Source organism: Triticum urartu, chromosome 5A, assembly GCF_056163025.1.
Source record: "Triticum urartu cultivar PI428250 chromosome 5A, HENAU_Tu73, whole genome shotgun sequence".
Lineage (NCBI taxonomy): Eukaryota > Viridiplantae > Streptophyta > Magnoliopsida > Poales > Poaceae > Triticum > Triticum urartu.
This window is the reverse complement of record NC_141877.1, coordinates 621,183,974-621,195,737: the sequence shown is the minus strand read 5'-3', so window position 1 is coordinate 621,195,737 and position 11,764 is coordinate 621,183,974. Positions and strand designations below refer to the sequence as shown.

General features: G+C 41.5%; 1 protein-coding gene across 1 annotated transcript; it reads left to right on the top strand.

Moving 5' to 3' along the window:
- Nucleotides 1-4,501: 4,501 nt before the first annotated feature.
- On the top strand, nucleotides 4,502-9,752 carry LOC125528244 (putative methylenetetrahydrofolate reductase (NADH)). The gene is made up of 12 exons (XM_048692740.2): nucleotides 4,502-4,812; nucleotides 5,859-6,041; nucleotides 6,189-6,249; nucleotides 6,337-6,419; nucleotides 6,613-6,786; nucleotides 7,229-7,402; nucleotides 7,476-7,576; nucleotides 7,670-7,781; nucleotides 8,237-8,317; nucleotides 8,419-8,596; nucleotides 8,808-9,142; nucleotides 9,543-9,752. Exons 1-12 carry the CDS (start codon nucleotides 4,594-4,596, stop codon nucleotides 9,624-9,626), a joined length of 1,785 nt encoding a protein of 594 aa, XP_048548697.2. The 5' UTR covers nucleotides 4,502-4,593; the 3' UTR covers nucleotides 9,627-9,752.
- The last annotated feature ends 2,012 nt before the right edge of the window (nucleotides 9,753-11,764 follow it).

The window sequence follows — 11,764 nt, the reverse complement described above, 5'->3', positions numbered from 1 at the left end:
ACCATGCAACATGCATTAGTGGATTCTATGTGGGTATTAAATCAAACTAAATTTAGTTGTGAAACAACCCACTAACTATTTTTTCTAGCCATGCAATCTGCCACATCATCATGTCATGTACGTAAATTATAAGTTACATTTTTTGCATTAGCATATCCATGCAACACTGTCACATCATCAGTTAATGCATGTAAGTCATTGGTTATTTTTTTGCATTACGTTTTGTGCTCTCATAGACATGGTATATGTGTTGGGCGCTTTGAGCATACCTATATAGTTGATCCTTCATTTTTTTAAAGAAAATGGCACTCTTTTTCTCTATTTAAATTGCTAGAGCGTACTTATTTTTTCTACATACAATCTTTATAGGTATGCTCCTATAAGGTTGACCTTTCACTATTTTTAGAATTACACTCTTTTAACCATAATCTATTTTTTTCTCTATTATACATGCTTCTGTTATCTACATATTATTTTAATATTTTTTGAAGTTTATATAAAATACATATTTTACTTTCTTTGCTTTTAGTTGTTTATGCAGCACCTAATTATGCATGCCTTTATAACAAGATTACTGCAGCAACGCGGGGGATCATCTGGTTTAAGCAATACTAGTCCCAGAATGCTAATTATCCAACATAAAATCCTAGGAAGTGATCAATTATTTTAGTGATTAAATTAGAAATTATTATGCATTATAGTAGTATCTATTCATAAACATGTCTATGATTGACTTATTGTGCATCACAAATTGATTATTTTTTGTCACATAACTGTTGATTTATTTTATTTTAACTAACATATCGCTATTATTCAGATCCTTTCCGAATCGAGTAAATCTGATATGTACACATATTCAAATAACATCCGCTCCGTATTCGTATTCAGTAAAATCCATATTCGCATTTGTATTTTGTTTTGAAAATATATAAGAAGTGAGAAGAGCATTATCCAATCCGTTTCCACTCCTAGAGGCGAGGAACACAAATCTCACGTGCTCCCTTTGTTTTTAGTTATGAAACAACTTTTATTGGTTCGCTCTATATTCTTATACATTTTTCTCAATCTCTAGGAAAAACATGACAAGAAGAAAAGAATCAAGATTGTTGTCATTATAGTGCCACCCTTCCATTTATGTCAGAATATTTTCATACACACAAATTCAGAATTATATAATTCCATTGAGAAACATTTCTTGTAGGGCAGTCCATTTGTCAATTACTTTGTTCGATAACGATTTACCCATTACGTCCATGTCTTTTTCTTTTTCTTTTTCCCATCGTATTGTGTCCACATATTACTAAATCCAATTTTTGTATGCTTTGATAACATCAAACTTTATTTCTTGAGAACACTATCAAAATTATTGAATGGGAATCACCAGGCTAGTGTCACCAATGCAGTATGTCTCCCACTTTCAATAATAAGAGGTGACGATGGTAGGAGTGACGATGAAATGACTTTTGCCTGCTTGCCTATGATGGCCTATTATTACCACTAGCTAGATACCGGTGAGTTGCAATGGGGGCAACTTTATTTGTAGTGTTTGAGCATAGGAATTTTAGACGAGTTTGAGATTGGGATATGCCGTGGGGAGGGAATTCATAGGCAAAGGTAAGAAACGATATGATGCGATTGAGATTGTGTATGTACAACTATGTGAGTTGGTTTTGTTGTTTCCTTGAAAGGGGTTCTTACTACTGACGATTTATTTGATTTTTGTTGATTGAATTATAAGGGATTTCTTTTTCCAGAAATGAGAAGGTGGGGTCGGTTTGAAAAATTATAATGAGGATTAACGCGTGGTTCTAAAAAAGGATGCAAGGGAGCATGTATTGATAGGAAGGGGCGGAAACAATGAAAGAAAAATGAACAAATTCCCCTTTAATAATAGATACTAGTTAAATAGCCATGCGTTGCAACAACATAAATTTATTCTATTGCTTCATTCGTAGAATTTTTTTGATTGGGTTGGGATTGATATATGCTGCGAGGAGCGAAGGCATAGGTAAGGGTAAGGAAATATGCGATGCCATTAAGATTGTGATCGTGTACATACAACTACGTGAGTTGATTTTGTTGTTTGCTTCAAAGAGATTTCTTGTTATTAATGATTTTTTTGGTTTTTGTTGATCGCTTACAAGGGATTTCTATCTCAAGAAATGAGGAGGTGCGGCGTTGGTTTAATATTTTTTAATGATGATTACTACTTGTTTTGAAAAAAAAAACGATGGAAGAGGGCATGTATCAATGCGAAGAGTAGAAGCCAAGCCAACAAACTCATTTTAACAGTAGAGATATGCCATTCTAAACCTACATCGCGAAGGCCTCTAATGGCATCCCTCGATACACGCCACTCATTACACCTCGAGCTCTATGAATGAAAAGTGGGGGGCGGGGGGAGTTCGGACCAAGAAAGCAAATGGCATCAAACATGCCAAGATCAATGTGCTAAAATTTGTTATACTTCCCTGTGTTTTGGCTTTGCTACAATGAGAATTTGAGTTTAATTCAGACGTACTCGTCGGTCTCATAATATAAGATCGAGGTTGCAAAGCGATCTTATAGGAGGGAGTAGCTTTCTTGCAAAACTGAGATTGTTGTCACGATGGCGCCACCCATTCCATTGTAGCTGAGCTGGACGAGTCGGCAGGAGTGGCCCTGTCCTCACATCTCTATTTTTTTCCTTTGTTTTTCTCTCGATTAATTGTGTCCACGTGTTACACGATCTCTGATGCTCCGGTAATATCAAAGCTTTTACGTAGTACATGGAAACACTCGCAAAAAGTGGCAATTCAATTACATACATATGGCAGGTTCCACTCAATTCTCCTTTTGAATTGCTATACATTGTTTTGAATCTCCATCTCCAGGGGAGAAGATGACAAGAAGAGGCGAATCGAGATTGTTGTCACGATGGCGCCACCCCATTCCATTTTTGTGGAGTTGGGCGAGTCGGCAGGAGTGCTCTTGTCCTCATCTTTTTTTTTTTCGAAAACACTAACGTCCATACGTGTAGTAGTTTTGTAACTCGCCCACACACGTAGATCATCGTCCAGTGCAATTTACATGAATCTTGATACATTGAGGCAGAATTTGCATGTCACATAGGACGGGCTTGCTGTGTGGGTGTTGGAGAGTTTGTCCACACGCTCGCACCATGCTGTTTGCCAGCTGCGCTGTGTGGGCGAACTAGTTTCTGCCCACACAACCACCATCTAGTCCATGCGCGTGTGGGCGAACTGTTTTTCGCCCACACGATACTCCTACGTTGTGGATGACAACTACAGTTACGCGAACGTGGTAACTAGGTAAACAGACATGACAACTGTGATTCTTTGTTAGAGGGCAAGTGCAGTTGCGCGTACGTGGCAACCAGATAAACACACATGGCATCTATGATTAGACATACATGACAACTATGATTGGACCATACGTGGCAACTAGGTAAACACACATGGCAACTAGGTAAATACATATGGCAACTACTGTTTGACCATATGTGGCAAGTAGTTAATCACACACGGCAACTACGGTTTAATTACACACGGCAACTACCATAAATTAGACCCCGCGAAAAAAACTACCATAAATTAGACATGGCAATTATAGTTAACCAAAACAGATAGAGCTGCCATGCTTTTACAACTACACTTGTCATTCCGGATAACTACATCTGCCAACCAAGATGGCAACTAAATCGTCATCCCGCAGGTACCTAACGTAGCTGCGCCAGGACGTGTGGGCATTTTTGCTTCGTGCCACACGCGCAGGGTGGAGATGCGTAGTATTTGTTGGGCATGTGGCATGAAATAACCGCACCCACATGTGTGGGCAATTCTAATGTCCGTCCACACACAGCCCGTGTGGGCTGTCTTCTGCTCACACCACACACGGTGTGTGGACGGCATGTCGAATATACCACACGTGTGGCAGCTATCGTCGTCTTTGTTTTTCTCTTGGATTATTATGGCCACGTGTTGCACGACTTCTGGTGCTCCGATAATGTCGAAACTTTTTACGTACATGGAAACACCCCCAAAATTCAGTGGCAATTCAATCACATATGGCAAGCTCCACTCAATTTTCCTTTTTGCATGTGTCACCGGATCGCCAAATCAGCGGAAGTCCACAGCGCTCGTGGAAGAATCCCACGAGAATCAATCGTAGGTAGACATTTCGCTGCCTACCACTCCAAATCCATTAAGTCGCGGACCCACATGCTAGTGACGGCGGGGCAGATTTCTAAACCCGGCTTGGCAATGGTCAGTGTCCTGCCCACACATTTGGGTAGGTGCAGGACAGCGACGCCGGGGGACCGTGCACCCGCCCCACCACAACATCCCTGCACCCGTCCCACAAGCGCCACACCTAACCACCTTCGCGCATACAATCGGGCCCCACCGGGCAGCGGGCGGGCCACACTGGTGCGCCGCGCCCATCCAGCGGGAGTGGTTGGTGGAGTCAGATCTCCTATAAACCCACTCGCCACCAGCCGCTACCCCTCGTCCACCCGCCCGCCCGCCCGCCGCGACGCCATTAGCAGAGCCAGAGCAGTGGGGGAGAAGGTTCTAGAGGAAGAGGAAGAGGAAGATGAAGGTGATCGAGAAGATCCAGGAGGCGGCGGCGAATGGCCGGACCGTCTTCTCCTTCGAGTACTTCCCGCCCAAGACGGAGGAGGGCGTGGAGAACCTCTTCGAGCGGATGGACCGCATGGTGGCGCACGGCCCCAACTTCTGCGACATCACCTGGGGCGCCGGCGGATCCACCGCCGACGTCACCCTCGACATCGCCAACCGCATGCAGAACATGGTACGCACGTCTCCCTCGCCCCGTCAACTGCCGCCTGCTGCGCCCGCCCGCGCGCGATCTGATCTGATCCGCTCTGCTCTGCTCTGTTTCGGCGCGCCTTCCGCCCGCGAGATGTGCCGGGTTCGATTCGTTTGCTTGGCTGGTTTGATCCGGCTCGGATTTAGGCGCAATGCGACGCTCTGTAATTCGTGAAGGGGGTGCTGGGAAGCATGTTCGGTTTTGGGATGACCGGATTTGCTTAATTCCGCGAATTGTCGCTTCGTCTCCATAGAGTTCGACGGGTTAGTAATTAGTTTAGATTGCTTTTACTCCAAGTTCAAAGTTAACGGACGCATTTGGTGCTAACAGCTGATTTAGGATGAAATGGAACTGGTGCCAAGTAGGAGTTCATCTGCTTCCATGTCGTCTAGTTACTGATTATGTTTAAGAGAGAATTATTGCTTACTTGCTTTCTGAGTTTAAGAGACAATTATTGCTAACTTATGCCTCAACGTGAGCAGGGGAGTGTTATACACATGGTATATTATTATTTTTTATGCTTGTATAATGCTTAGTTCAACGCACATTTAAGCTATGGAACGGTAGGGGTTTTATTGAGATTAGTAATTTTGATGAGCTGGGCCACATTGACTCACTGAGTTCATCCATTCTGACTCGGTCAACACTCTCAGTAAGGGGCTTGTTGCTTACTTGCTTTCTGAGTTTTTCTGGGATGAGTCTTGATAGGATTTCCTGTCTGGGTTTCATGGCATCGTGGTCTGAATTTCTTATGTCATGTGCTCAATGTTGGGTGTATCTGGGGACAGAGAAATGTGCCAACATGTTGTTTTTAAACAAGTAGTGACCGTTGTTTTTAAACAAGTTTGGAAGAAGACACTCATTTGATAGTATTAAAGTTTACTACGAACATTCTGTCATGCCAATATGTTGCTCTGGATAATTTCAAATTAATTTCCGAAGCTTCTTTTAAATTTCCAATGATTCTTTGCATTGCTGCCATAAATATTGTCGGTGACTTTTAACATTTCAATGTTATTATTTTGCAGGTATGTGTGGAAACGATGATGCACTTGACATGCACCAACATGCCAGTGGAGAAGATCGATAATGCTTTGGATACCATCAAGTCCAATGGGATTCAAAATGTTCTGGCACTTCGAGGAGATCCTCCACATGGCCAGGACAAATTTGTTCAAGTTGCTGGTGGATTTTCTTGTGCTCTAGATCTGGTAAGCACCTCTTCTTCCAACAGATGGAATGTAATTAAGTCTTATTACATTGGAGAGGCATGGACATGATGGCAAGCTGATTGCTGTTGCTTGTGATATCTAGGATTTCAGATGTTAGTCCTGATGCCTTCTGTTTTCCAATTGCAGGTGGAGCACATTAAAGCCAAGTATGGTGATTACTTTGGCATAACTGTCGCTGGCTATCCAGGTTAGCAACACTTAGCTTCTCTCTACAGTCGGTGGACGGTTTCAATGTTACAAATTATAATTGTTATTTCTGTTTTTCAAATGTCAGAGGCACACCCTGAGGTAATACTAGGCGAGGAAGGTGCTACGGAGGAAGCATATAGCAAAGATCTTGCTTACTTGAAGAGAAAGGTTCTCATCAATCTTGTTGGTTCTTGTAGTTGAAAATGAAAACTGTATGGTTGCTAACTCTCTTGATCGATGCCTGGACAAGATTCTATGCAAGGCCATGTCCTAATGATGTAACCTGTTGCATACCCTATGTACTTGTTGAGCATAAAATTGCTCTTTGTCAGCTTCATTCTCAATCTACATTTCTCTGCAGGTTGATGCTGGTGCTGACGTTATAGTCACCCAGCTTTTCTATGATACCGATATCTTTCTCAAGTTTGTGAACGACTGCCGTCAGATTGGTATAACCTGCCCTATCGTTCCTGGCATAATGCCAATAAATAACTACAAAGGATTTGTGCGCATGACTGGATTCTGCAAAACTAAGGTACGGTGTGTTGCTGTAGCTCCATCACAAGTAATGACATGGATGAAAGTGTATCTGGTCTGTCCCCCCTTTGGATTCACATCTTTCCCCAAAACACAAGGCAAATTGGTTTATTTGGTCATTATATAAAATTACAGGGCCGAAAAAAAGACATGTTTTAGGTAATAGTACCTTCATTATCTCCCTTTTGTGCTATATTGACTGTGTATCAATATAGCACCCTTGCTCTTGTTTCTTTGGAATTTTCCATGGCCATTTGCACCGTATTTTGAACTGGGGTTCATGGGAGCACCTGAAGGTGTGGATTGCTTCTGATACACCTTTTTTCTGGAGATAATCCAACAAACATCGAACATATAAAATATATAGAATTTTATTTTTATTCATTTACTGAATTTCGGATTGTGGTACTAACAGAATGCCACTTCAAATGTAAAAACAGATTCCAGCTGAGATTACTGCTGCCTTGGATCCTATTAAAGACAATGAGGAGGCTGTGAAAGCATATGGAATCCACCTTGGTACTGAGATGTGCAAGAAAATTTTGGCTAGTGGGATCAAGACTTTGCACCTGTACACACTAAACATGGAGAAGACTGCTTTAGCAATTCTGATGGTGATTTCCTTGTCTTGCTCGATTTAATTGTTTTTTTTCTGACAAGTTTCTAACGGTTAAATTTTTTTCCCAGAATCTTGGCTTAATAGAGGAGTCCAAGCTTTCAAGAACATTACCTTGGAGGCCACCAACTAATGTTTTCCGTGTCAAAGAGGATGTTCGCCCTATATTCTGGTATTTTTTTCTGAATTTTTCTTTGTGAAAGCTGATTGAGTATTAATACTACACATATACTCATTCAGTCTTGTCTATGATATAATTGAGCAGGGCCAACAGACCAAAGAGTTACATTTCAAGGACCACTGGTTGGGATCAATACCCACATGGACGGTGGGGTGATTCCAGGAACCCATCATACGGTGCACTTAATGATCACCAGGTAATTTCATTGTCTTGTTGTTTGAGTCTACAATAATGGTATGCACAACAGTTTTGCACAGACACTGGATGCAACATCTTCATAACACTCTAAATCCAGAATCAATACAAATTGTATACTTCTGTTAAAAAAAATACAACTTCTGACTCTGTCTTCCAGAAAGAAATATAGTTGATAGTGAACATTTACATAAGATCCAGAAATATTGGTTCAGCAGAAAATATTGGTTGCCCAACACTCTTATTGTTGGGCTCTGTCTCTTAGTTTTGTACGAAAAGAAACATTTATCTGTTTCTTAGTACCAATTCAACCATCTGCCCATGCAACATAATTCAGTTGTTTGGCATTGGTTATTCACTGTTTCAAAGATTACCTCTAGTAGTGGGCCTGCTTTTTTGTGATTTAAATTTCATAAAGTTATAGTTGTATGTGATAACATATCCGCTCTTTCACAGTTCACACGGCCACGTGGACGTGGTAAGAAGCTCCAAGAGGAATGGGCTGTTCCACTGAAATCTGTGCAAGACATTAATGAGGTAACTCTTGAACTACATGATAGTAATACTATTGCTCTGTATGCCATACAAACAATTTCAAGGTGTCAATGTTTTTGCTAACCCGCCTTTCGCACTTACAGCGGTTCGTGAACTTCTGTGAAGGAAAACTTAAAAGCAGCCCATGGTCTGAGTTAGATGGTCTTCAACCCGAGACGACGATAATTGACGATCAGCTGGTGAAGATTAACTCAAAGGGTTTCCTTACCATCAACAGCCAACCTGCTGTAAATGCAGAGAAATCTGAGTCTCCTAGTGTTGGTACGTCAAATCTATTTTGCTGTATGCTTGGTCTTCTTCTGGTACTGCTGGGAGGAAGGTTTAGGCAGAGATGATATTCTCAGACATAAATAAAACCCTTCAATCCTTGTTTTAGTAATGCTTTCTTTGCATCCTTGGGTCATTAGTTTTTCTGCCGCTCTGTATGGTGTGTGCCTTACCAAACCTGCTTTATTTTTGTTCTGTTCTGCAGGATGGGGCGGCCCAGGAGGCTATGTTTACCAGAAGGCCTACGTCGAATTCTTCTGCGCTAAGGAGAAGCTGGGCCAACTCATCGAGAAGAGCAAGGCATTCCCTTCCCTCACGTACATCGCCGTGAACAAGGAAGGGGAATCGATCTCAAACATCCCTGCGAACGCCGTGAATGCTGTCACATGGGGTGTGTTCCCCGGCAAGGAGATCATCCAGCCTACCGTCGTTGACTCAGCAAGCTTCATGGTCTGGAAAGATGAAGCGTTTGAGATCTGGTCCAGGGGATGGGCCTGCCTGTTCCCAGAGGGCGACTCGTCCAGGGAGTTGCTAGAGCAGGTACTTTCAGCTCGCCCATCGCTCTTTCTTGCGCTAGTAACAGGCTCAAAGAAACTTTTTGTGCACATAAATGCTTTGCATTTAGCTAATAGGTAGTACAAGTCTTGATATCTCGCAGCTTTTGCTAAAAACTTGTCTTTAGAATAGAGAAACACCTTTCAGACAATCAGCTAACACTAAGAGATATGACAATTGTTTTGGTACCACATGCTCTCTGAACCATAATCTAACCATTTCCACCTGGCCACCATAATATAACACATCTACTGTACCTAAGTTCCACCGACACTCCGATATATTGCTATTTATGAAATGCTGCAAAGATAATGTCGATACCACATCAAGCAGATAATATATCTCTAGGGGTTTCGCTGACATCTTTCTTGCTCTTCACTTGCAGATTCAGAAGAGCTATTACTTGGTCAGCCTCGTGGACAATGACTACATCAGCGGGGACCTCTTTGCTGCATTCAAGGAGATCTAATTTCGATGAGACCTTACAGTATGCTGCGTTTGACCGCCCTTCGCTAGAGTCCTGTAATATGATTTGTCGTGATTTCTGTCGATTTATCCAAACCACTCTATGAATAAGAATTTTCTATCTGTGTTCCTTCGTGTGCAGTCTCTCCACTTGTCTAGCTTATTTGTTACCTAGGTTTATTTTACCCAATGATGAGTTGAAGCTTTTTTAATGTATATACGTGGTAATACAGTTTACTGCCACGACAGAAGCTCAGTTCATTACTTGGGTTATAAATTCAAATGAGAACCACTCATCTATGAAGGATTGAAGATGTCAACTAGGGAGAGAGGGGGGCTTGAACAGACGACTACGAACGTTTTGCAGCTGATTTTAGATATTTGTAGAATTATAAGTTCTCTGCAAATGTAACTAACTGATCATATATGATAAGAAATTTAGCAACCTAAATTAGTTATAAAAGTAATAAGAGATAGGAAGAAGTAAAGTTGGCATGAGTGATGATGATCTCTAAGTTCATTTCCTTGGAGGGAAGCTAATCTTTGTATGATTTTGTTGTTTTTTTGGCGAAAGGGTAGCTATCTTTGTTGGAGGAAATATATTTTTTGCTTTGTTGGGTACATCATGAAAATTAGTTTGGGATGGAGCCTAATGACAAATTAACAAGGCCATTCCCACAAATCGGATGGAGTTGACTTCCTCAACTCTCATTTCTCTTCTCACTTAAACTTCCATTCCCTCTAAACAATTAATGGACTTTTAATCCCCTCACCCACAACTCTCGTTCCCCATCTCTAATTCTCACGAACTGAACAAATTGACCCTGGCCTTAAAGTTTACCTACAACCTCCAAGAGTAAAAAAAAAATCAAAGAGTCTTGGAAACTTGCACAAATCTTTCATCAGCCAAAAGAGGACGAATACTTGGATCTCAACTTGCCCCTCCTACTCCCCAAGAATAGCTCAAATGTGGGCAAGGAAGTGTGGGGGAATAAAAATGGGTTTTAGATGTGAAGATATGATCGAAGAGATACCATACCCCGTGGGGGAGAAGAGTATTTAGGTTAAAACTATAAAATTTGCATATTTTTTGAAAGTTACAAATCTCCGGGAATATACAAAATGCCGACGGGACTCAAAAAACAGCATACGAAAAATTGCCCCCCCCCCCCCCCCCAAAGTCAAATCCAATCTCGATGGAGGCTCTCGTCTCAAAGCCACCAAAACCGCGAAAACCAGAGGGGAAAACACCCCTCTAACCAGGGGAGAAAGCCAAGGAATAAGGAGGGAAGCCCCTCCCCCCTCGTCTCTGGTGGCGTCAGAACACCGTCGTGGACATCTCCGCCGTCTCCATCACCATCACCAACAATTATTTCTCTTCTCATGGTGATGTGTGAGTAGTTCTCTCTCGGGGTTGAGAGTATGTACTAGTAGCTATGTGATCTATCTCCTCTTGATCATGGAATTTTTTGTTGATGATTGTGATCAAGGGTTTTCTTAATACAATTGAATCACGTGATGTATCCCCTTCAAACTATGTTTGTGGTGAATTGAATCTTTTGGTAATCATTGAGATTACATGATGCATGTCTAGCATAACTTTCAGAGACCTGTAATGATATTAGGGTAACTCTATGGATAATATGTTAGAATGATAAAGATCATACGATGATGTCCTAGTATAATTTCTGGAGCTCCCTGAGATGAGAATGAGGTGGCTCAATAGATTAAGATTAGCAAGATGGCTTCGAGGTGGTTGGCTATTTGCGTACCTAAGCGACCTCATCTACTTCGAGCCGACAAAAGAGGGAACTTTAGAGTGATTATTTACTGCCCTTTTTGAGGTCATATCCTATTGTTTAACTATGCTAATGGTGTTGAGAGTTGGCAGTAGTGAAAGTATGAACCCTAGGCCTTGTTTCCAAGAATTGAAATGCCATTTTTATTCACTTTGTTACTTGTTACCTTGCTGCTTGTATTTATTCATATTACAGAAAGCTATTTTTACCATCCATATACACATACTAGATCATTATGGCGCGCGTCGCTGCGCCCGTCTATTTTTACAAATAAATGATATGTACTTCTATAAGTATAGGTGTGGAAAATGAAAGTTAAATAGGTCTGTAGCAAAAGAATATG